Here is a 26,387-nt window from a genome sequence, read left to right as displayed (position 1 = left end):
CCTTTGTTTGCATCTTTGGGAGGTTTTGGTCAGTGACAGAGACCCTAACTTGAAACAAAAAGCACATTTCCATGGTCTGCAAAGGGAACCTGTAGGCTCTGTAGCCCAGACAAGAGCAAAATGAAATCTGTCACCGGTCACTAATCTTGGGAAGCAAGACACACAGACATACACACACAAACACACACACACACACACACACACACGTATGTACGCACACATAGGCGTGCACAGCCATACAAGTTTGGCATTAAAATGATCTCACAAAGGAAGAGCTCTAAGAGGGAATTAACACCCCAGCCGCATGAGTCATTTTGTGAGACTTCTAAAAAGTATCTCGGCCAGACTTCTTGCCCTCTTCTACAAATGCCGGGTGTTCCCGTAAGATAAGAGACAGAGTCAACACAAGGCGGTGTGTGGGCTGAGGAATTCTTCTCTCTTCCTGGACAAACTGATGCTTAAAAGCACAGGGTAGAAATACAGACTGCAGTTTAATATGTATAAAAGATCCAAAGTAGCAAATTTGTTTTCAGGGGCTGAGCTGGTGCCTTGGGGGTCCTTTCCAAGGGTTCCAATCCGCTCCCCTCTTTGGTCATCCCACACAGTATCGTTTCCTTCGTAGGGTGGGCCAATCAGGGCTTTAAAATATATCCTGACCAGCTCTGGCGGGATTTGTACTCCATTCGATGTGACATGAATCAATTTATAAGCCTTCCATTGATCTGTACTAGAAAACCGCCACAGTTGTAAGCCTTCGGTTTTCACACGGATACGCACAATGTTTGAAGACGTGATATACTCTGAAGAAAAGAGTAGACCTGACAAGTTTCAGGCAGCTAGCTTTGGGGGTTTGGTATCTGGGAGGTTGAAAGAAAAGAGAGAGGGAAAGAGCTGAAGGACTTAGGCCCCATTTGATCCACTTTGTGTTCCAGACACAGACTGAGTTGTAAATTCACTTTGCTTTAACCTCCTGGAACCAATTATGGTCATTCCACTTGGATCTGGATTTTGTAAAAATCAATCCTAATCTTGCAGATAAGATTTGGAATTCAGGGTCTATCTACTCCTGGTGCACATTCATTGCTTACAGAAAATGGAATGAGGGAAAGATGAACCACGGACAGAAGTCCAGCATGACCTACGGGTTGGAAACAGGGAAATCGTGGAACAGAGGTCCAAAAGTAGGACACCGCTGGTGAATGAACCAGGAAGCACTGGTGGAAGCAAGGCAGACGTCCAAACCACAAATATACATCTCGCTCAAGAAGGTGCAAAGTTTTTCTCCCTCACCTGCAAGTCAGTAAGATATCTTTGGGCATTCTTAGACAACAGGGGTCATATTTCTGAGATCCATCACGTTGGGAAGAAAATAACGATAACTATGGTCTTGCATGGACTTGTTTGTGTCCTTGGGATCAGCCTGCCAATCCTTCTGTGCTTCCTGTACTTGCAACTGCTTGGCTTCAAGAGGTGGGACATTTTGAGCAGAGGTGTTTTGCACAAATTGCTGAACCCTCAGCAAAGAGAGAGAGAGAGAGAGAAAGAGAGAGAGACTCTTGTCTTGAGCTTCATGCTAGAGAAAAGAAATGTAACACGGGCTTCCTCAACAGGCCATCTGAACAGGTCAGGAGGAATATAAAATCTTGCAAACATTTTTCACATGTTGAGTCACTTGGGGCCAAATTCCAAGGGTGGATATTGGACCACACCAGAGATGAGGAAGATCCCACGGCTCCAGGAAAACTCACATGAGAGAGGAAGCTCTTTGAGTTTCCTTCCGACCCAGGAGGACCCAGCCACTGCCCTCAGTGGGGGATGACCAGCCCAGACTATGCAGGCCCTTCACTGAGGAGCTGCTCCCTGCTTTTCAGTCCATGGAGCAGCTTCACACACGGTCTGCTGCTCCCACTGGTAGATAGTTCATATCAGTATGAATCAGAGCCCTAGAAGCGGCCACCTTTGTTCCACGGGCAGGAGCGCTGTCCATGGTCCTAGAGGACATCCCTTGGACTCATCAGAGTCCCTTTTCCGCCTCTGCCTCTGTCCAGGGTCCTGACCCAACTGAGCCTCCAGCCAGACGGAAACCCTTTCCTCCATCTGGCTTGGGCCACCACCTTGTCTCTGTGGCCATGACTCGCGCAGGTCAGCACCTTGAACCAGACAAACTTGGCTGCCATTGAGAAGTACTCGCAAATCTGAGCAAAGCAAAAAAAAGGAAAAGCAAGCCCCTGCTAGAGAAACAAAATTCTACGCCTCCGAATGAGCTTGGGCAGGAGTGATGTCTCTGACCTAAAAGCAGACCCAGTGCTGTAAATACAAAAAAGCACATTTTATGAATGGGACTATAAACTGAATGGCTCCTTTTCTGCATTCTGGGAAACGGCAAGGTTGCCACGCAGAGATAAGGTGAGGTTTTGCTGATTACCGGCAATTACCGCCCAAGCAAGAGCCGCCAAGGAGGCTGGCCGAGACACGGCATGTTCAATGACCCCTTAGCTGAGTCAGTCTGATGCTTGTCATAACATTTTCAATATCAAAACCACTCTCCTCTCCAGATGTGAACAGACAGAGTCCCTTACACGCAAGCTGCTGGAATTACAGAAGGCGGGACATACATACATCTAAAATGAGTGAGGAAAAAGAAGGGGAATCTAATACCAGACGCAGACTTGCAGTCCCTTCCGGGCCCAGTAGGAAAGGATGATGTTGTCCGTTGTTATGACCGAGAACTTTCGATGGGTCCTGCATACTCCACGGCTGCCCCACCTGTTTACCCCCCCCCAAAGTCCCAAGAATGCTTAGGGGAAGGACTTGTGGCCTTAGCTGTTTCATTATTATTATGATGATGATTATTCTATGACAAGAGAGAGAGAAGCTATCTCCTCCTTACCTGCCTTAAAGATCCACTCTAAGTAGCCGTTGAGCTCCCTTTCAATCTGCTGCTGCCTCCGGAGTTTTAAGAAGGCCCGTCGGTTTTCAACTCGTTCACGTTCTTTGGCAAACTCTCTACAGGAGAGAAAACAGACGAATGTAACAAGGCGCCTTAGGATCCACAGCTACTTGTCTTTATTTGTAAAGGAAGACATGGTGGGATTCTATTTTGCTGGTCCTTGCATTCACAGCCAAGCCACATGTGCAGGAAAGAACACACTTGTCAAGTCTTGGAGGGGACCACACTGCTTCATACCACGGGTGGGAAAGTTCATAAATCAAGCGTGCCCAGAAGAATGCTGGGCTGGGCTGGACGCCAACTTTCCTTCTTGGGCATTCTGGGTTCCAGAGAATACGACAGGGGAGGAGCCCTTGGCAGGCGATCAGCTGCCCGCTTCAGGAGAGACACTGTCCCCGAGGAGGTATCACAGTCCGCAGCGGAAGAGCAGCGATGCCGGAGTCAGCTCAGCTCTCTGTGTACCTTCCTGAAATACAGGTATCCCCCCGGGGAAGTGACAGAATCTGCCAAAATGGGCGTACCATTGCTCAGCCCTCTTTGCATTGACAGGGAAATGAGGGTCTAACAAGGCTTGAAGATTCTCCTCTCCTTTGAGACACATGAGGAAAGGCTGAGAGAATGGTGAGAGGGGGGCTGTGGACCTCTTTCCTTCTGTTTGATGGTGCCTCCCACTTCCCACCTGGAGCTTGAAACACCACATTTAAAAGAGGAAGCTACCATGTCATCTTTCAGCAGGCTCTTCTGCAAATGCTTTTATCAGAGATGTCTTTATTTCTACTGCCCATCTAGCCATTACACTCTGGGTGGTTTACAAAACTCAAACACCATCGCACCCAAAATTATACATAGCAGAGACAATAACACAATGATAAATCAGCATAATAGAGCATCACACACGTCCCTGAGGGCGACAGCTGAATCAAACCACGTTGCACAAGATGGGTTGGAAAATCTCACACGGGGAGGATGTGCCCGAAGGCCTCTTTCCAAGCTCGGCAGCCTGACGGGAGCCCCACAGAGGTCGGTGAAGCTTTTTTCCAAGCAGCTTCGCTCAGAACTGCAGGCACATCCCATAAGCCTCAGTGTGAGGTTTTATTTTCATTTTGCAGCTTTGCTTTCCGTGGAGCACAAGGAACAGAAACACACCCTCCATGCCGTGGGTATGCTCTGGGGATCCGGGTTCTGTTCTCTCCCCACAAACAGAGGAAATGGGAAACCAGAAGTGGGCTGGGGGGGGGGGAGAGTGGCCAGGTAAAAAACGACTCTTGTCCGCGTGGGCGGCGGCTGTCACCATGAACTGAGTTTCAGCGCCTACCTCTACACCACCCGCTTAATTATGCCTCAGATCAAAAGCAAGACATTCTACTGCCTCAGGGGATCCGTTGGCCCTGGATGCCAGCCCTAAAGGGAATTACAATTAGGATCACTCATTGCAAAGCAAATACCCCAGGAATGAAACTTGGCCTGCGGGGAATCAGACAAGAAAGAAAAACACGGTCAGCAGTGTTAAACCACTCCGCCCTTTAGCACGAACAAATGAGGCATGTGCACATCTCCCCCCCCCCATTGCCATCCCACCCTGTATGTTACAGAGTCCAGCGTTGGGCCCATAAAGAGCACGTAGGGCGCCTGCCTTTCCACGTCCCATGTGACAGCCACAGAAGCTGCTCTTTGGAGTTGCTGGGAAACCACAGAAGGGCAGCAAAAGCCCACCCACCCAATTCTCTGAGTGCACCCAGAAGAAAAATCAACATACCTAGGCACAGATTCGCCCGTATGGGGCTGCTTGGGCCTGATTCTGGCAACAGGCCAACACAAGACCTGTGCTGTTCAGGGCAGCAGAACTGCTCCACGAATCCCCAAATCCACCCTTCCCCTGAGTCCCCGTGCCGCAGAGGCCGGCTGACGGCACATCGCTCATTGTTCCTGTGGCCTCTTGTCCTGCGTGCTCTGACCCAAGCACTCGCACGATCAAACCCTACAGGCACCAGTTCCCTTGTCAGGAAGAAAGAGGCAGACACGGGCAGGAAACACAAAGGCCCGCCAACAGGCCCATGCTTCGTTCCACCTGTCAACGCTGTCACTTCCATTTAGCCTGGAGGGAGGGGGAGGGCTCCGGAGCGACCTCGTCCCCCCAACCCGTAATCCTCCTCAGATGAAATCTGCCATTGGCCCTCCCTCCGTGGACGCCACCAGCCAGCCCTGTCCCCTCATCCGCCCCTTCCTCCCTCTTCCTTTCATTCAAGAGCAGCAGCATCGCTGGCTGGTCGGGAGGCAAACCTCTGGCCTTGTCCGCCTTCTCCCCTTCCGTTCTCCACACTCCCCCGTCTCTCCCCCTCCCCCTCTTCGAAAGGAAGGTTCCCCCTTCCGGGTTCAGGGCTCCAGAGGACGGGACTGTCCCTCAGCTGAGCCTCCTGGTCAAGAAGAGGAAGGGGGACCTGACCGCCCCCGGACAACGACAAGGCCCGGCATGCACACCATGGGGCCGTTCGAGAAGACCCCCTTTTCCTGATGCTGCTGCTGCGCCCTCTTCCTTCCCCACAAGCAGCATTCAGGGGATCAGAGAAGCGGCAGGCCGGCCAACATCAGACGAGGGGACCCAGAGAAGATGCAGGAGCTGAGGGGCCAAAGAGAACCAAAGACATGGACAGCACCCAACAGGGCGGACCACCCGGCGCCTGTCTAGAAACCGCCCGCGAAGGAGAGCCCAGCAGCTTCTGAGGGGGTCTGTTTGCACCGTTTTGCTTAATGTACCATTCGCCTCCCCCGCGCGTGTGCACACCTCATTCATGGCAACATTCCCCCGGCTCTTTCACAAGACAGAAATATCTCTACTGTCCCCCATTCTCACATGAACGACATGGAGGTTGCCGGCTGGAGCCCTGAAGAGCAGCCTTCCTGTTGAGCAACGAGAACATGATACGACCATTTCTCACACATTGTGTATGTTTGTGTGTGTGTTTTAAGGCCTTTTCCCTTGCCCAAATGTTACATGATCTGCAATTTGGCTCCTAACAGAAAAGACGACAAGCAGTCCCTGCCAGGAGCACAACTGCAACAAGCCCTGTTTGCTGAAGAGCAAATTCTCTCTCTCTCTCTCTCTCTCTCTCTCTCTCTCTCTCTCTCTCTCACACACACACACACACACACACACACACACACACACAGCCTTCAGAACTGGCAAATCAGCCAGATGTTGAACTGAACTGAATTCTCCAGGTGCAGAAACTAAACTAGGCCAAGAGAGATGGATAGGTTTTGCAGGTGGCTAAAACTGGCACCTATTGTTGCTGCGCAGTGCAGGAGAGAGAGAGAGAGAGAGAAAGAGAGAGAGAGAGAGAGAAGAGACTGGAGGGAAACCAAGCAAGGGAGGCCAGAAGCAGCCACAGAAGGCGTTGGGCCACAGGTAGCGGAGGTGTAACCGACCATGTCGACGGGTGCCCAGAAAGGACACGGGACGCATGGAGCTGTGGCCAGGCAGAAAGAGAGGATACCGTGCGCACATCATCAGAAATCCCGTTAAGAGGCTGAACCGAGCAGATGATGGCCTCTCACTCTGCCTATCCCATGTTCGTTTCCTGCTGTTTTGAGCCTGGCTACCCGGAGGCAAGCACAGGCTTCCGGTGCAAGTCTGATTTCTGAGGCGCGACGCTTCGAAGAACTGTGTGCCCAGAGGGAAACTCTTGTCCGAGGAGGAGAGAACACATCATTTGGCCCTTAGAGAAACTAAGCTGCAAAAATGAGTCTTGTAAGACAGAAAGAATGAAATATCCATGCACATTCTTTAATACTACAATTAGGGAGGTGGCTGTATTTAATGTCATTTGTTCAGTTTATCCAAGAAATTTTGGTGAGTTCTTCTTTAAAACAAAACAAAACAAACCCCCAGATGGAACAAAACTTCCAATTGTCTGCGCAGGTCAAACGCAAAAGGTACAGCTATTCCCAGTATAGAGAGGCTATTGCTATAGCTCCCCGTTATGGGACTCTTAAAGATGAGAAGTCCAGCCGAAGGAAAAAAAGAGGGGGCGGCTCTAGTTCAATGCCACAAACATGGCCAGATGCCTAAGGATTCACATGCAGACTTGAAAGGGCTCACCATCACCTGCCACCAGCCTAGATGGGCATATCAATCCATTTTATTTTGTCCCACATCTATTTTTTTAAAACAACCACAACTTTGGATCTTTATGGAAATGCTGGATCGCTCAGTGGTTAAGGTCTCCGGCACTGGAGCCAGAGGTTGGGAGTTTGATGCCCGCACGGGGCCCTCCTTGGCAGAGGGGCCGGATTGGATGATTCTTTGGGGTCCCTTTCCAGCTCTGCAGTTCCAAGATTATTGAGTTTATGGAGAAGAGGATGACATTTGGAAGGTCCTTATCAAAAAAACTGAACTGAAAAAAAAAATTCTCAACCATTGCAAAAAAAAAAAAAAGGAGCTTCCACAGGGTCTAATGTTTGAAAGAAAAGGCAGAGTACAGAAAAACTGCATAACCCAAAACAGGACTACACAGCACTCTGCTTGTAACTGGCAAAGGAGAAAGGCACCTGAAAAGCAACTCTGGCCAAGACACCGTATTTCAGTGTGAGCAGATCCATGAATTCATTGGCAGGCTGCCCAGTCTGAGGTTTGCCCACGCTCTTGCGGGACACTGGGAGCTACCCAGGCAGGCAGGTGGTTAAAGGGCTGGACTGTAGACTCTGGAGATCCAGGTTCAACACTGGGCGGCCTTGGGCCAGTCTCGTTTTATTGGCCCGATCCACCTCGCAGGATTGCTGGGAGACTAAAGTCGAAAGGACGAGACCCACATTGACCAGACCTCCCAACCGTTGGGTCTCCAGATGTTCTTGGAGTGCAACTCCCAGCAATCCTGGGCAGCCCCGCTTGTGTCGAAGGCTTCTGGGAGTTCCAGTCTAAGAACACCGGTGGACCCAAGGTTGGGAACCACTGTGCTCGTACAGGGAAGATGGGATATAAATGTAGTTAATGCATATACTAGTCTGTCAGGCCAAGTAACGTTGGCTCTAATCGGTGGCAGGTCTCCGGCCCCTTCAGAAAACGTTTTCTTCATCCTTCTAATGACCTCATTCTTTTCATCTGAAATGCCAAGAATGCAAACTGGGACCTCGGATAAAGCAGGGCGCTGCCTGTTGATCACTCTTCCCTTTTTCCAGCAGAGGCTGGTTGATACGATGTCAGGGAGGCCATCCATCTGCTTCAGGACTCAGTCCAAATGTTGTATTTGCTCTCTGAGATACCCTCTTAATCTTGCCAAGGTTTCCATCCTTTGCGCACTCTCCCAGGTGCAAAGTTAGTGTCGGTTCTTTTTGAGATGCAAGGAGCCCTTCCAGCACTTCTAATCCTTAAACACTGAAGGAGATTTGAAACATCAGCCATCATCCTTTTGCACAAATCTGCATTCTTTGCATGAAACAATTTTCCCCTATTGCTATTTTGCTCCCCTTTTTTTTGCAAAAGGTCTTCTCTCCTCTTACCAAGACAGACACAAAATTTGTCACCCCTTTTGCAAGACAAACTGGCTGGATCGTTCACAGATTTAGGTGCATGACTGCAGTGCCGGAGGTTGGAACTTTCGATTCCCCTGCTGGGCCTCCTGCGGGGAGAGCCAACCTGGGTGGCCTTGGGCCAGCTGCACAGGGATCCCCCAGGAGAAGGAAAGGGTAGATGACCTCTGAGCATTCTCTTCCTGGAAAACCCTGAAAAGGGTCAGCAGAATTGACTTGAACGGTAGGTTGTTATTATTTTATTTTGCAAGACAAAGAGAACGATTCCATAGTTTATCCTCTGTGCTTGTGATGGTGAGACCCGCACCCTCCCACTATCCTCTGGCCTTCCCAGGGTGCAGTAAATCCTTTGCAAACAGGAAGTCTCTCTGGGGGCTCCCACGAGGTGCAACTGCCTAGTGTTCCCCTAGCTGCTTTGCAGCAACTCAAAGGAGACTCAACACACCCGTTCCAGCTTCTCGTGTCCGTATCTTCTTTGTCGAACCATGTCGGAACAGACAACAGATATGGGCCGGATGAGAGGGGAAGGGGAAGGAGAGAGAACAAGGAGAGGATATTGGCTTGTCTCCGATAGCATCAGTGTCACAGCACTGTCCAGATGAAGTACTGACCAGGGGGGAAGGAACTGCAGGAGGACCGCATATTAGTTTATATAGTTGTTACATTTGCATCCTTCTTTTTCTCCAGTTTGTTCAAAACAGCAGACACAGCTATGGGGATGTGAAGGTTATTCACTAAATTGTTCGTTTTCTAGGCAGCACCAACATGACAAAGCATCTCAACCAAGATATTCAGAAACATCCTGAAATTCCTTGCCTCCAGCATGAAAGGAAGATAAGGGGTGCTTCCCACCCCCCATCAAGGTCTCTCTCATTTGTGCAGGCAGTTCTACATAAATCTAATCTCCTTTTCCTTTCAGAAGCCTCCCCCACCCCAAAAAAAACCCATACACAGAGTGTGCCAGCACAAAAAGACTGGGTGACTGTTCAAAAAGATGCAAGCAACCCATCCAGGGCTTCTAATTTTTAAAACTCCACAAAATAAAACAAAGCAGCAATCACTACAACTTGGAACAACTGTGGAATTTTGGTTCATTTGTGCAAAAAAAAGAGAGAGGGGGGCATTCTCTGCAAGAACTCTCATCTATAGCACCAAGAAATATCTTGATGTACTTGCAAACAAGGCAAACACTGGACATCCTTGTCGTCATGTGGGAGCCTGAGGCAAACAATGATTTACATCGCTTTGCTCCTCCATGCTTTAGCCTCTCAATAGCCCTGGTCAGGCAGATCAGCCTCACCCAAGGTTACCCAGGTGAGTTCCATAGTACATTCAAGGAATTTGAATTCAGGATAGGTCACATCTTAATCCAATACGCTAGCCAATAAGCAGAACAAGAAATCGAGAGAGATAACATCAGATCATAGCATGGGTTAGGGGCGAGGCAGTCAGCCCTGAAGCCATGTTGAGATCAGATGTCATCTATATTGCTTTCTCGTTCGGCCAGAAGGGAAAGACAGACAACTCCCAGAGCTTCTGTTCATGTTTGCTGAGATCTTGAGATTGCACATAGGTCATATCACAGAATCACAGAATTGTCATAGGGTTGGAAGGGACCTCGGAGGTCTTCTAGTCCAACCCTTGCCCAAGGCAGGAGACCTCATACCATCCCGGACAGGTGGCTGTCCAACCTTTTCTCGAAAGCCTCCAGTGGTGGTGGACGTATGAACCAAAGACCTGTTCCTTTTCAGACCAGCAAGGGACTCCAGGGGGTCCACAGCTGCAAGAGGACCAGACCTTGCAGCCCCAAGAAGGATAACTCCAAGCCAGCAAGCATCCTCCACCTACTAAACCAGACTTCTCTTCCCACAGAAGCCTGGCTTAGGAGGTGCAAAGCAGACCGGGCCACGAGACACGCTCCCCTATTCGCAACAGAGCTCAGAGGGCCAAGAGGAACGACCAGCAGGCTGGGCTCGGATGCTCTCTGCTGCTGCTGCTGCTGCTGCTGCTGCCTCCTTCAACCGAATGATGGGCCAACCCTGTGCTCTCTGAGGGTGGGCGACTGGGGTGCCACGTGAGGTTTCTTGGGGCCAGCAGGAAGCCAAAACAGCCGATCGGGGAGGTGCCTGCAAGGAAAACAAGCCTCCTCTGCCTGCTCAAGTCCAGACCTCCTGGGGACCACCGAGTTGACACTGGCCACGCTGTCTTAAACCCACGGATGTCACAAGACTCCCCTTGCTTCAAGAAGAAAGGCGTGGCTCGGCAACCGATGCATCATTCATATCATGGCAAAGGAGCTGGGGGAGTGGAGGGACTTCTTCCTTCTTCAGCGCAAGAGCAACTGCTGAGAGGCATGACCACACAGTGGCTTGGCAAAGAGTGCCCCACAAGGACGGGAGGGAGGCGAAGACGGCGTCGGAAAGAGCTGGTGGTCCCAAAAGGTGGCAGTGCTTTCTCAGGACATCAAAGGTGGTCTCACCCACGTTAGTTCCTTTGCGGTGCGTCCCCTTCGCCCCATGGCTGCCTAAACCAGTTTCTGGAAAGTAACTTTTAAAATGTAATTAGTTGTCATTGTTTATTCCAGAGCGCTGGAGTTACTGTTATGGTTAGAATCCATAACAGTAACAGAATTAGCTATTAGTTACTGTTATAGGTACAAGTTGATCACTTTCTAGTTTCTACGTGTTTTTCTGTGGATGACCAGGCTCTCATGGTGACATAAAGAGGCGAGAAAGAGAGAAAGAGAGGGGCCCGTTTTCTAATGGCAACCATCCTGGATTTCCAAAATCACCGAGGTATTTTTGTCAAAATCAAAACAGCAGCCACAGTACTTCTCTCATTCACCCCCCCCCGCCCCCAAGACTCCAGAAACAAAGAATTTTGCACCACCTCGCACAGATGAAACAAAGCAGAAGCAGCTAAGAAAGCCTATCAAAGCCAAGTTTCCACGTGGATGATGCCCAAAGATAAACGGAGCACCATGGAGGCTGCGTTTTTGCAGTGATTTGTCAAGTTGAACGCATGCGTGGTTCGTATACCATGTCAGGGGAAAGAAGCAAATGCTCTGAAGGAACTCAAAGCTTTTGCAAACGTGTGCAAACAAATACAGTGGTGCCTCGCTAGACAGTTACCCCGCATGACCGGTTTTTCGCTAGACATTGACTTTTTGCGATCGCTATAGTGATTCGCAAAACAGTGGTTCCTATGGGGGAATTTTGCTGGACAATGTTTGGTCCCTGCTTCGCAAACCAATTTTCACTAGACGACGATTTTGACAGCTCCCTTTGCACTCGCAAAACGGGTGTTTTCGGGACCTAAGCTTTGCAAGACAGCAATTTAAACAGCTGATCGGCGGTTCGCAAAGCGGCTTTCCTAAGGCCGATCTTCGCTAGACAACGACGATTCTTCCCCACTGGAATGCATTAAACAGGTTTCAATGCATTCCAATGGGGAAATGCTTTTGGCTAGACAATGATTTCACTAAACAGCGATTTCAGTGGAACGGATTATCATCGTCTAGTGAGGCACCACTGTAAATTCAAAAACATCAGAAAGAACCCCATTCACAAGCTCCAGCTTGGAAATAAGAACAGAACTTCCAAATCCAAGGGAATGTGTGGAAGAGCTTTCCTTCTTGACAGTCTTCTGCAACTCCTCAGGGAAATCTTTCAGCAAAACCCTCCATGGACTGGCCACCCAGTCGCTGTCCATCCAAGCCCATACATGGCAAAAGAAGCCAAGTAGGGTGCTTAGAAAAGGGGGGACCCGGAGCGCTGGAAAGGATCCCACTGGCAGGAGTGCCGGATCCTGCTGACAGCGGGCATTTATCTCCAGAAGGAGCAGGCTCTGTCTCCATCCATCGTGAAACGGGATCCACTGTTGCAGACTGCCTGCATCCACCACCGCTGATCCAGCCACTGACTCCTCTTTAGGGCTCAGAAGAATCCTCCTCCAATCCTTTCTCCTCTTTGATTTGGCTGTCTTGAGCCAACGAGACACTTCAACGAGGGATTTTTCAAGTCCACCATCCAGGAAGGGGACAAAGCATGCCACCCACCAGCACACGTTCATTTGCATAAAATGCATCTCTGCAAAATTCATATGTCCAGACTGAAAAAGGGACCCACCCAGGTTTACCCAGTGAGTTCATAGTTCAGTGAAAACCTGGACCTCTGATATTCCCATCCTTAATCTACTTCACTTGCTTTCAGGCCACTCCTATTTATATCCAGTCAGTGCCTCCCCCCAAATGTACATGAATTTGATTGGGTACATTAAAGATGCTAACCAGATCTTTTTAGGGTCTGGTGCTCCATTTAGAGATATTATTCAACAATTGCGCTCAGAGAACCCAACAGCGGCATGAGTGAATGGTGGTACAACGGAAACTATATCTCTAGGCTGAGGAACGTGGCCAGGCGGTCCCCTCACTCCAGCTTTGTTTGTATTGACCAGACAAGCAGTTAGGAATGATGAAGAAATAAAAGGAATAGGGTATAGAGAAAAAAGAAAATAAACTTATTTGCAGATGACACATTGATAACAATTCAGGATCCAATAGATTCTGTAGAGGGGATGCCTCGAGTTACAACCATCTTGACTTGCAACCAATTTGAGTTAAAACCAGCTCCGGTCACAACATTTTGCTTTGACTTGCAACCGGCGCTTTGAGATACAACGGGAAAAGAGGCTGCTTTCCCCCATTATTCCCTCCCTCCTTTCCTGTCCTTTTTGTAACCTTAGAGGTAATCCTAGGGTTTTTTAAAAAGTATCCTCTTAGTGGTAGAGGACAGATTAACCGCTTTTGCATTCCTTCTTATGGGAACTAGTGCTTAGAGTTACATCCAAAAATGGCCAGAACGGATTAATCGTGTTTCAATGTATTCCTATGGGAAATGGTGCTTTGAGTTACAACCAACTTGAGTTACGACCATTTTCTGGAACGGATTAAGTTCGCAACTCAAGGCACCGCCGTATTTAAATTTACTCGAAGAAGTAACAACATTAAAGGCAAACTGGAGTAAATCAGAATTTATGTTGTTAAATTATGATAACAAGGAGAAGCAAAGAATGAAGGACAGATTGAGGGTAAATCGAATAATATTATTAAATATTTAGGGATAACTATTACTTGGAATTTACATTACAAAATTGAATTTTGATATTAAAAAAACAAATCAAGGAATTTCAAAATTTAAAAATATCTTGGTTTGGCAAAAATGAAAATTATGTAAGATGAAAATTATTCCCAATTTTTTTAATTATTATTTTGGATCTTACCCATAAAGATTAGTGAAAAGGAGCTAAAGGAATGGCAAACAATGACTGACATGAATTGCAATGGAAATAAAATCAATAAAAAGTTAAGGTATAAACCAAAGAAATGAGGGAGATTTAGGTTTACCCCATATTAAATTATATTGCAAAGCAAACCACTTGAGACATATTCCAGATACTATAGCAAATAATTAAAATGTAATTTGGAGAGATTTTGAATTTTGTGATAGACTTCAAAGAAAATATCAGAGACTTGATTAAAAGGACTGATCATGCTTTTCTAAGTAATATGTCAATAAACTGGAAAAGTTCAGGGAATACTGAGTCCGCCAATGTTTCCTTTTAATCTGGTGGCAGAATTAAAGAGTTTCTTAAAAGACCTGAAGAGGAAATCAAAGAATGTATCCACTGAGCAGAGAGTGAGTATAATAAAAGATTGAGTAAAGAACACGTATAAGAGGGAGCAAATAAAAGAAATATTGGGAGAAGAGGGGATTTCATGGCTAAACAGACTTCACTTGGAAAACTGGACAAAGGAATGAAGGATAAAGGAAGGAGGGGGCAGAGCAGAGGCAACATTTAAGGAAACGGTTGAAAAAAGAGAGAAGATAGAAATGAATAAAAATAGAAAGGGGACAATAAGTGTACTACAGAAGATGTTAACATGGGCAGGGTGCAAAACAATAGTTTTAAAGAGTACGGTAAGGAGGTTTGACTAAAGAAATTGAAGGAGAAAACTGGAATAAAATATGGAGTAAAAGAATATTGAACAATTTGTCCATAAGGGGTAAAGAAAATTGTCATGAAGTAGTATGGAGGTGGCACGTCACACCAGTGACACTGAATTTATTAAACAAAATTGTATCACCTTTACGCTGGAGGGACACATTTACAAATGTGGTGGACTTGTGAAATGAGGAAGAAGGGCTGTCGGTGACGTTTATAAAGATTAGAAAAATTATGGGTATTGGCGTACAAATGTGTCCAATGTTAGCTAAAAAGGGGAGAAAGGGAATTAATTATTATTATAGTATCTGTTGTAAGGGTGATATTTGCAAAGAATTTCAAGAATAATAATCAACTTTGTATAAAGAAATGTGGAATATGGCTATTAATGATAAACTAACCTGTGAGGTCAAGATTAGAAAAGGAATACGGAAATGTTAGGGCCCTGTAGGTAAATATTTCTGGAATGAAATGGGGTAATTAAAAAACATAAAGTAAACTAAATATACAAGTTAGTCCTGAGGGTTGTGAGGAGCACATATTTATGTGTTTTCTTTTTCTTTTCTCTTTAAGCTGATATGCAAGTTGCCTTTTTTGTATTTGTTGTTCTGTTATTGTAAATATTTTTAAAAATAAAAATGGACTCAGATAGGATCAATTTCTGCTTACAATCCCTTTGCTTAATTGGCTAAAGATTTCTCCCAATGAAATAAATCAGAAACCAAGACCATTTCTGATTCACTAGGGTACCCAACGTGGGCACACACAAAAATGCATCTCTGGGGGCACAGGAATTTTAAAACACAACGGTTCCCCCAAGGATTTAATTCCAGGCAAGGAGCTGAGAAAGAAAACAGCAACAGGAACATAACCACACAGATGCTCTTTGCCAGCCTCTTTGTAACAGGAAAGAAGTTCAACCAATACTCCTGGGAGACCCTGAAGACGAGCAAGGCTGCTTGGGCATTCGAATCCGGGCACTGAGCAGCCCGTGAGCCGAATAAAATACGTCAGCCTTTAAGGGGCCAAACCAGATGCCCTTCCTATGCAATGGCTCATTGCAACGAATTGACAAGGTGTCGAGATGCGTCTCCATTGTGAACCCGGTCACATGGCAAGCGGCACCACCGAGAGGCGCTCCTGCGTCGTGCCAAGGAGGGCATCGCACAACCCTGAAAACAAGCCCCCCCCTCCCTGTTTTTCCAACAACAGCCTGGCTTGGCCACCGCCACCCACTTAGAAAAGAACAGAAACGGGGGCTTACCCTGACAAGACACCAAGCACCAGGTTCAGCATGAAGAAAGAACCAATAATGATGAGAGGGATGAAGTAAAGCCAGTTCCACATATTCCCTGCGGCGTCGTTGGTCTGAAAAAAGAAAAAAAATAGCGGTGGAAGGGGGGGAAAGCATGCCTCAATTTGTCGTAGACTGAATGTTTTGCTTTAAGACTCTTCACGGTACCCATACGGATGCGAGGACTCTCAGACCTGATTTCTCCCTCTTGAAATCCCACCAGTGCTTTTTGGTTACTGGGAGCCCAGAGGGAAGGGGCCCAAACCAGGCAGGTCTTTGTAAGCCTTCCAGAAGAGTTTAGCATGATGATGGCCCCTCCTGCTCCCCCCCCACACACACATACACTTGACTTTGCTCCTCAAAGGGTCAGGGAATGTCACCCACTCCTGTCCTGCTCATTAGCGGCTGGAAGCCACGAAGCAAAATCGATTTGTATGCATTCAGCTAAAATATTTTAATGGTTTGATGCCTGGATGACTGTTTACGCAGCTCTGTTGCTACCCCACCCCCAGCCCGAGCTCAAACATGGAGCTCGTCAGATAGGACTGAGCTGGGAAATAGAAAATACTTTGAATACGTCAAGAGTATTACACATCACAACGCAGACAGAAGGTGTCCGGTGTCACAGAGGAGACAGGACCTCTGTCTCAAAATTGCCCAAGGCTCAACACAGACAACTCGGCTGCTACGGCCTCTGTGTCTCTAGAGAAGGGAAATTACTATCACCCCCTCTCGGTGGACTTTGCCAGAAGGCAAAACGGGGCAATGGCAGAGAAGCTGCCTTGCACGCAGTCAAGCCGTTGCCACCTGGCCCAATCATGTCAACGCTGACTGGCAGCAGGCACTTGGCAGAGTTTTGCTCAGGATTCTTCCCTCTCTCAGCCCTACCTGGAGATGGTACCCAGGCGTGACCTTGGGACCTTCTGTCCGAAAGGCACGTGCTTACAGCCTTAAGAACCTGTAAGGATCTTGTAAGCCACCTTATATTGGAGTCCTTCCATTTGGGTGAAGGCAGGTTACAAATAAAATGAATAGTAAACGAGCACTGACATGTGGACTCCCATTTCATAGGCATGGATTAGACCTGGAGATACACCCATAGCCACCTGGCACCATTTAAATCCCTGAACACCCATCTTCTCCCAGGCTGGAGAGAAATGACAATGGGAGACACTCCACACAGAAGGTCCACCAGGCTGGCTTTGACACGCACCCCAGAGGAAACCTCTTCATGCACTGAAACAGTTGACTCCGTATATAAAAGCAGTTCACCATTAAGAGAAGGCTGGCTCAACAAAGCCTTCGGAAGGTATCGTTTCGTCTGTGCGCTTCCAAATGACCCACAATTGCATTGCCAAATTCCAATGGCTTAAACATCAACAGTTAGCCTTCGGCCAAACAACCGATTTGAGGAGGACCCTATTTCCAGTGGTGTTCAATGTGTGCCTCGGGACCTGCATCCTGCCAGACTCAACCACCTCTGGGGGAGAAACAAGTACTGGCCAAAGGCATACCATTCATTTAACTGCTAGTCACCTCTAGCTGATCTGGGGCAATTAGAAATCTAATCATACCCAAAAGGATGGAACAGTCTCAACCTTCCTCCGTCTACCTTTCCCTAGGAGTTTTCAGATTTGTGTTCCACCTCTGCTTCTTAGCCTAGCTTTTTACATTTTATTTATTTCATCCCACTATGGGTGCACAACACAGACATGAACAAAGTTGAACGGAATCCAAAAATCTCAGGTGCAGAACTAAACTCAAAAATCTCCATGCGTGGATGTAACTCATCCAGGAGCTGACTTTCTTTCCAGGCACCTGGTTTTTAGTGTCAGCACAGAGAGCAGCCACTGCTCAAGTGCTGAGAGGAGTTGAGAACTGAAAATCAAATCAGCCTTGGTGGAAGGGATCCAAGACATCCACAATGGACCAGCATCTTGATTTCCCCTAGAAGCAGTAGGGGCCCATTGACCCTAGTATCAAAGAATAGTTGAATCCCCTTTTGAATTTTAATCTACATTTTTTTTAAAAAAAAATGATGAATTGGTTTTGTAAATGTGTAAAGGCTAAAACCTGGAGCGGATGCCACCATATTGTTTCCCTGAAAATAAGGCAGGCTCTCCTATTAATTTTTGCTCAAAAAAATGCAGTAGGGCTTATTTTCAAGAGATGTTTTATTTTTTTCATGTACAATCATCTACATTTATTGAAATATAATCGCTTCTTCTTCTGGTTGCTGCACAATGGCGGAGGGCGGGGTTATACTCAACTGGGGCTTATTTTTGGGGTAAGGCTGAAAAAATCGCAGATGTCAAGGAAAGGCCCACAGGCAGGACACGAAGGCCAAGGAGGGCCCTGTCCTTGGGCAGAGTGGGGCAGTCCCCGCCGGTCGCAGGTCCTGGAAAGCTGCAGGAAGGTCTGGAAGGAGAGGGCGGCAGGCCTCGGGGAGCCGTAAATAGACAGCGACCGCTAGGGAGCTTGAAAAATCATTTTTAAAAATCACTTCAACAAATTAAATACAATTTAAAATAAAATGAGGTTAAAATTAAAATGTGCTTAAAATTAGCTCAATCAAATAAAATTGATTTAACATTTTAAAAATTGTTACCTTCAATTGTTATTGCAGATTGTTAAAATAATATTTTAAATAATAAAAATGTGTTATATTTTTCAGCAATGTGTGTGTCTGTGTGTTGCTGAAAAATATAACATTATTTTTATTATTTAATAATCAATATGTATTTTAATTATATAGTCATATAGTATATAAATTAGACACACAGACAGACAGACAGACAGACAGACAGACAGACAGACAGACAGACAGATAGATAGTTTTAATCAATAGATGACAGCGCTACATAACTATTTTTTGACTGCACTAACCCATCAGATATCTCTATTTTGAACTTAAACAATCTAATGATTTGACAAATTGAGTAGTAAACCAATCAAATTGTAAGCAAACCACTAATTCAATAGGAGTTTACTACGTCAGTATGCATAGCAATTTCAACAAGTATGTAAGTTTACGGGATTCCACTCCCAAGAAAAGGCCTACTCCAGTCTCAGCTAATACAGACTGGACTAGTTGAAACTGAATTTAATAGTGTTTTAAGACTGAATTAAGCAGCCTTGAGAATTTCACCTTCTTTTTCTTGAGAATCTAACAAAGGGGTTTCCAACCTTGGGTCCCCAATTCTTGAACTACAGCCCCCTGAAGCCCTTGCCACCACACTAGTTGTGCTGGCCAGGGTTTCTGGGAATTGTAGTCCAAGATCATCTGGGGACCCCAGGTTGGGAAGCCCTGATCCGTGGTCCCGTCAGCAAAACTGAAGAAAGATTCGGCCAGATTCTGTATGCTGAATGGAAAGCAGAACCAACTTGGTCTTCATCCCAGGCCAAAAAATATCTGCGGGTGACCCCAACGAGGGCAGGATCCCCCTCCTACGGTTTCACCCAGCTTGTTGCCAGGAAGCTGAACTGCCACGGATCTCAGCAACGTAGAGCAACCCTCGTGGGGCTTTCAAGGCAAGTGAGATGTTTAAGGAGTGGTTTTAAAACACCCCCAGGCCGTTTCCGTGGCCTCCAAGGACCTAATTCATTGCTCTCTTGGCTACACCACCCTGGGTATCTGTTATACGACCTCCCCCCCTCCCACTTGTCTCCGAAGGACCAGCCCATGGGCGCCCCAGGGTCCCTAAATCTTAGGGGGGAAAGGGAAGACTGATATCGTTGCTGTCGTCATCATCACCTTAGAACAGCAGAGCAGGAAGGCACCCTTTGGATCATGGAGTCCAGCCCTTCTCAAGGAGGCACAGAGCAGGAATCGAACTCCCAACCAGGGAGCTATCCAGCACGGCAACCTCAAGAGGTGCTAACAAGCCACTCCATGGCTCCCAACCCACTTCCAAAGAAAGACAGCCATGGTGTAACTATGGAACTTCTAGAGCAGGATGCGTGCAAGTGACACACGGGTCTCTGGTCCAACGGTTATCGTAGCCTTTAGGGCCACCTCTTTCGTCAGCGGTCTTCTCAAGCGTTGTTTCCTTATGGGCTCCGAAGCCAGCTTGTGCACCAAGCCTTTCATTACAGTGCTCGCTCCTTATTATCTTTGTTTCCCAAATTAGCTCTGGCTATAATTTCTTTTCCTTGCTTTTAATAGGCTCCGCAGATTGCAAAGTCCACTGTGTCACTTTTATTAACCGAGGAAATTTTGGGCAGCTGCTATTAATAAGCTGGCAACTTTGGTAGCAAAGGGAAGGAGCCAAATCAATGCCATGCCACGCACCGTGTTGGGTCCCAAAGCTTTCCCTTCTCATGCAGCTGCGCCTCAAGTCAGGAGACTCTCGGCTGTCGTCGTAATTCTCAAATCCATTGGCTCCTGAGTGGCAAGTGAGGATCTGCATGGTCTCCATCTTTCACTCATGAGCCCACAACAGATGGTTTGAAATTATTTATTTTCCTTTTGCCAGACCTAATATTATTGTCCACCCACAGCTACTGGAATCCAAAGAAAACTTTGTTAAACTGACCCTAACCACTGGGCCACCTAGCTAAGCCTTGTCACTTCAGACAGACAGAGGGGGGCCTCCAGAATTTATGTTGGTTAACTATCTAGTTATTTGCCCAGAGTAGTGGCCCAGCACTAGATGGGTGAGGTACAAATGGAACGAATAAACAAACAAACAAGCAAATAAACAAACCAAGATGTGCGCTATGCTTTTAGTTAACTGACATTAAATCAGCTTTCCTAATTTATCTGAATGTAACAGGGAATCACTGTATAAAGCCAACTAGGTCTATAGTAAAATCAGCCAATAGTGTTGTTGTTTAGTCATTCAGTCGTGTCCAGCTCTTTGTGACCCCATGAACAAGAGCACGCCAGGCCCTCCTGTCTTCCACTGCCTCCCCGAGTTGAGTCCGATTCATGTTGGTCACTTCGATGACCCTGTCCAACCCTCTCGTCCTCTGTCGTCCCCTTCTCCTCTTGCCTTCACACTTTCCCAACATCAGGGTCTTTTCCAGGGAGTCTTCTCTTCTCATGAGATGGACAAAGTATTGGAGCCTCAGCTTCAGGATTTGTCCTTCCAGTGAGCACTCAGGGTTGATTTCCTTCAGAACGGATAGGTTTGTTCTCCTTGCAGTCCAAGGGACTCTCAAGAGTCTCCTCCAGCACCACAGTTCAAAAGCAACAATTCTTCGGTGGTCAGCCTTCTTTATGGTCCAGGTCTAGCTTCCATACATCACTACTGGAAAAACCATAGCTTTGACTATTCGGACTTTTGTTGGCAAGGTGAGGTCTCTGCTTTTTAAGATGCTGTCTAGGTTTGTCATCACTTTCCTCTCAAGAAGCAGGCATCTTTTCATTTCGGGACTGCTGTCTCCATCTGCAGTGAACACGGAGCCCAAGAAAGTGAAATCACTGCCTCCCTATCTTCCCCTTCTATTTTCCAGGAGGTGATGGGACCAGTGGCCATGATCTTAGTTTTTTGATATTGAGCTTCAGACAATGTTTTGAGCTCTCCTCTTTCACCCTCATTAAGAGGTTCCTTAATTCCTCCTCATTTTCTGCCATCAGAGTGGTATCATCTGCATATCAGAGGTTGTTTATATTTCTTCCGGCAATCTTAATTCCGGCTTGGAATTCCTCAAGTCCGGCCTTTCACATGATGTATTCTGCATATAAGTTGAATAAGCAGGGAGACAATATACAGCCTTGTCGTACTCCTTTCCCAATTTTGAACCCATCAGTTGTTCCATATCCAGTTCTAACTGTTGCTTCCTATCCCACGTATACATTTCTCAGAAGGTAGATAAGGCGGTCAGGCACTCCCATTTCTTTAAGGACTTGCCATAGTTTGCTGTGGTCCACACAGTCAAAGGCTTTTATGTAGTCAATGAAGCAGAAGTACAGTAGATGTTTTTCCGGAATTCTCTGGCTTTCTCCATAATCCAGCACATGTTAGCAATTTGGTCTCTAGTTCCTCTGCCCCTTCAAAATCCAGCTTGTACTTCTGGGAGTTCTTGTTCCATGTACTGCTGAAGCCTGCCTTGGAGGATTTTGAGCATAATCTTGCTAGCGTGTGAAATGAGTGCAATTGTACGGTAGTTGGAGCATTCTTTGGCACTGCCCTTCTTTGGAAGTGGGATGTAGACTGATCTTTTCCAATCCTCTGGCCACTGTTGAGTTTTCCAAACCTGTTGGCATATTAAATGTAGCACCTTAACAGCATCACCTTTTAAGATTTTAAATAGTTCAACTGGAATGCCATCACCTCCACTGGCCTTGTTGTTAGCCAGGCTTTCTAAGGCCCACTTGACCTCACTCTCCAGGATGTCTGGCTCAAGGTCAGCAACTACATTGTCTGGGTTGTCCGGGATATCCACATCTTTCTGATATAATTCCTCTGTGTATTCTTGCCACCTCTTCTTGATGTCTTCTGCTTCTGTTAGGTACCTCCCATTTTTGTCCTTTATCATGTAGCCCATAGTAGCAATTTGCAAAGAAACCACACACAAAACACAGACAAAAAAACCAAGTCTTTTTTTTTAAAGGCAATCCATGCTTATTAAGGAGCTAGTGAAAGAGAAATGACTCAGGTTGCTGTGATTGATTTTTCTTATCTGATTGCTTAAAAAAATCTTTAAACTGTTCCTGGAAACAAAGACCATTTCCCTGCCTAAGAGAAGAACCCGGGGGGGGGGGAGGGAGTTGGAAATAAAGGCCAGGGGCAGGTCCTGTAGCTTTGCAGGAATGGCCCAGGACAGGCCAGAGGGGGGAGGAAGGGGTGAGGTGTGGGTGGCAAGGAAGGAGCCAACCCGTCCGGGCCACCGTCTCATCCATCCCTTCCAACCCCTGGTATTCCCCCCCCCAGGGACAGTGAGGCGTTGGAAGCTAATTTTAAGCCTACTTCCAAAGGGTTGGAAAGGAGCTAAAATATGGAAAGGCGAGGTCACGATCTGAAGGCAGAGAGAGGGAGGAGTAAAAGTCACGACTCAGGAAATCAGTGCTGCACCCCTTCCTGCAACACTCCCATAAAGCTGTGGCCAGGTGCCACGTCCAGATGGGTTCAGAGGGCAACTGAAGCCTGACGTGGCTGTCTCTCTCTCTCTCTCTCTGAACGCAGCGAAGGTGCCAGGAGAAAGGCGTTGGCTCTTCTCTCACTGTCTGCTGGCTGGATGGTTTCTTGAAGAACTGTGGTCCCCTAGAAATGGGGGCCATGAGGCTGGAGGGGGGTCCCCTCTCCTTTGACGCATCCTCCTAGCACGAGGGGTTCCTCCCACAGACCACCGGCTCGGTTTCCAAAGAGAAACGGGCAGCGCAGGTGCCACGGGACCGGGCGGGAGGGGGGGCGGAGCAGCTCTTCGGCCACGGCTGGACGTGGCGCCCTTGAGCGCTGTCCAGCGGCCCATGACTTCAAAGGGGCCCCTAAAGTAGGCGAGACCTTTTGAGGAATGGTTCGGCCAGGGTCCCCATCCAGTGAGTTTCCACAGGTCTCCCGCGTCTCACGGGTCTTTGTCGTCCTATTCCCCTCGACCGACACCACCGGCCCCCCCTCCCTGGCTCCCAAGGTGCTCCCTTGACATTTGCACCCCCTCAGGAGCCTCCCGGCGCCGGGCTTCAATGGTGGCACTTCAGTCGAAACTTCTGCGCGCATCCTGCGTCTGGCCCTGAGGGGATGAGGGAGCCGGCCCCCCAGGTGACCCGGTCAAGGTCCAGAAAGCACACACACACACACACACACACACACACACACACACACACACCGAGCCTCGGTTGGCCTCCGCAGCTAGTCTTCCTCATTCCACCACACCCGAACCGGCTGAGCTCAACCCAACTGATCCGACATCTCGAGGGAGAAGGCAGGACCTGGCCAGGGGAGAGGGGGGGGTGGCGATGATGCCACGGTGGCCATTTCCTTCCTCATTCCTCCTTCCTTTCCCCTCCTTCTCACGTTGGGCCTCCCGGAGAAGCATCTGTTAGAAGAGGGAGCATGGGCCCCGTGGTGTCATTTTTGGAAGTGGGCTTTGCTGGTGTAAAGGGGCAGGTCTGTTCAGAGCTCAGATGGGAAGCATGGGATCCACCCTAAATGGGAATTCCAAATCCCATCATCCCTCACAATGGGCTACACTCACTAGAACAGATGGGAGGTGCAGCCCAAGAACCCCAGACTGGGGTGTGTGTGTGTGTGCGTGCCATTCCCTGCCCCAGCTTTCGAGGATCAGGTGTGTTTCCACGCTTCCTCCACGATGGAGTAAACCAACTTTGTTGTTGTTGCTGCTGCTGCTGCTGCTTTGGAGTCCCCTCTGGCTCTTTCTTCTGAGTAAAGCCACGGATTGAGGCCCCAAAGCCCCTTCCGAGCAAAGCCACGGCACCCCGCTCGGGGCTGCTCACCCCTCATCAGGGCTTCTGTTTCCACTTCAGGCAGGCAAATCTGAAACGCGGTGGAAGTCTCGCCCGTCCTCCAGGTAAACGGGAGAAGACTAACTGGCTAATCGCCCTTTCAGAATCGATCATCTCGTAAACACCACTAATGGGCAAAGACAAGCTCTATAAATTCTCAGGCAAACTCAACCATTAAATCAGATATTAAAAAAAAAAAAATACCCACACCGTTATAAATGCCAAGTTGGGCCAGGACTCTAATTAGCAGGATGGTCCTGAAGCCATCCTGCTAATTAGATTTACGCTTGCCCAAGACAGCATCCCCCAGAGGAGGGGATCTGAGCAAGGGTGGGAAGGGTCTGGCGCCAGAAAGAAGGAAATGCTTCCCGTGTAAATGGTGTCAGTTTGAGGAACTGCAAATGAAGGGGAAGGAGGGAAGATTCCCAGGCTCAGAGGACCCCCACCCACCCACCCACCATGTTCTCCCTTGGGTCCAGTCTGTCATTCCCCCAACTGCCATCTTCCCCCCCCTTGCTCCCTCTTGCTCCCTCCTCCACCTTTCGACCAAAGCCTTCTCAAGACCTCAAAGGAGAAGGCTTCTTGGCTCTCCTTCCAATGGTTGACCCCGAGGGCTGCCTCCCCATTTTCTCCCCGTCACCTGCAGCTCTTCAAAACCCCTCTCCTCCACTCCCTCCCATGACACCACCACCTCGGTCAACTCAACACACACACACACACACATACAACGACTTCACACTTCCTTGTAAGTTTAGGGGGTAGAGGACGGGGTTTTTTTTAACCGTTCTTGTTAGTGTGGTATTTGTTTGAACTTTTTTATTATTTGTTTTTATCTCTTTAAATGGTCTTTTAATGACTTTTAACGACTGCCAGAAAGACGAACGAGTGGGTCCTAAGCCTGAATAATGACGGGAAGCAAAAATGTTGAAGGGGAAGCTGTCCCGCTTCGGGCACCTCACAAGAAGGCAGGATTCCCTGGAGGAGACCATCCTGCTGGGAAAGGTGGGAGGGGGACAGCGGGAGAAGAGGAAGACCCCACGTGAGATGGATTCACTCTCCAAACGAGAGAGACTGCAGGCGTGAGTCTCCAGGAGTTGAGCAGGACTGTTGAGGACGGGACGTTTTGGGGATCCCTCATTCATAGGATTGCCATAAGTAACGTGAAGCACATAACGACAACAGCAAAATGATGCAAACTGCCTTGGGTCCTTTTTAAGGCAGGATAAATATGTAATTAATCAATCAATCAACACCCTGATTCATTTTGCTTGCCATTCTCTGCTCCTTTCCCACCCTCATCACATCCTCCTTGAGATGGGCCACCAGCGCTACACCTTAGAACAGAGGGAAAGCTACATGAGGAATCCACAAGTGTTCCAAAGCAAACGCCCATGGCTGCATGCAGGACAGCGGAAGGAGCAAAGGGAGACAGGCTGCCGCTCAGCAGCGGGGTGCATGCCTCGAGCAAAGGGGGACTCCAGGGGAATCCTCAGAGCTGACAAAGACGTCCCCCCAAAACCTGCTCTGATGCAGTAGAAGGCCTTTTCCCACCCATTCATCCAGATGAGTGGCTCCCAACCTTGGGTCCCCAGATCTTCTTGGACTATAACTCCCAGAAGCATTCGCCACTTCCTGTGCTGGCCAGGAGTTCTGGGAGCTGTAGTCCAAGAGCATCTGGACACTCAAGGTTGGGAGCCACTGATCTAGACCCATGAGGGCAAGAACCTCGGTCTCAGCAAGCAACGCGCCCTTGGTGGAAGGCATGCTTTGCAAGCCACCAAATGAACTATATTGTCTCTGGGAATATCTGCTTTGCTCAGTGATTCTGCGGAAGGAATGACAGACCTCCATTCAGCACTGCCTGCTTCAACCTCTAACCCCAGCTCCAGCACATTACTGCTAGCGGTGAACAGCTGGGCAGGTGGGCGGCCGGCCAGCGGGCCTCCTGTTCTTCCTTCCTTCCAAGAATGGTTGGCTGATCATGCATGTTCCTGAGGTTCTGTGGTGTCTGGTGTTGCTCTGAGCTACTTGGAAGCAGCCTGCATTCTAGGAAAGCCAATAAATCAACTTCTTTCTGGTTCATGTCCCTTTCATATAGGCTGTCCGCCCATAAAACTCAAGGCTTTGTCTCACCTCTGGCGTTCATCTGCAATTTCACTTTTGAACTTCACAGAGGAAGTGGGAGCTAATTGTATTCTTAACAAATA

At 47.9% G+C, this 26,387-nt stretch overlaps 1 protein-coding gene across 1 annotated transcript in view; it reads right to left on the bottom strand.

Annotated features, from left to right (window-relative positions):
• Positions 1-26,387, bottom strand: part of CACNA1B (calcium voltage-gated channel subunit alpha1 B) — a 239,660-nt gene that overhangs the window by 111,913 nt on the left and 101,360 nt on the right. The window contains 2 exon segments of the mRNA XM_078382858.1: positions 2,891-3,006; positions 15,744-15,847. Of these exon segments, the coding sequence (XP_078238984.1) occupies positions 2,891-3,006; positions 15,744-15,847 (220 nt within the window).

The sequence above is a fragment of the Pogona vitticeps genome, chromosome ZW-PAR (genome assembly GCF_051106095.1).
Source record: "Pogona vitticeps strain Pit_001003342236 chromosome ZW-PAR, PviZW2.1, whole genome shotgun sequence".
In the NCBI taxonomy this organism is placed as follows: Eukaryota; Metazoa; Chordata; class Lepidosauria; order Squamata; family Agamidae; genus Pogona; species Pogona vitticeps.
The sequence above is the reverse complement of the archived record's forward strand: the minus strand, read 5'-3'. Positions and strand labels throughout refer to the sequence as shown.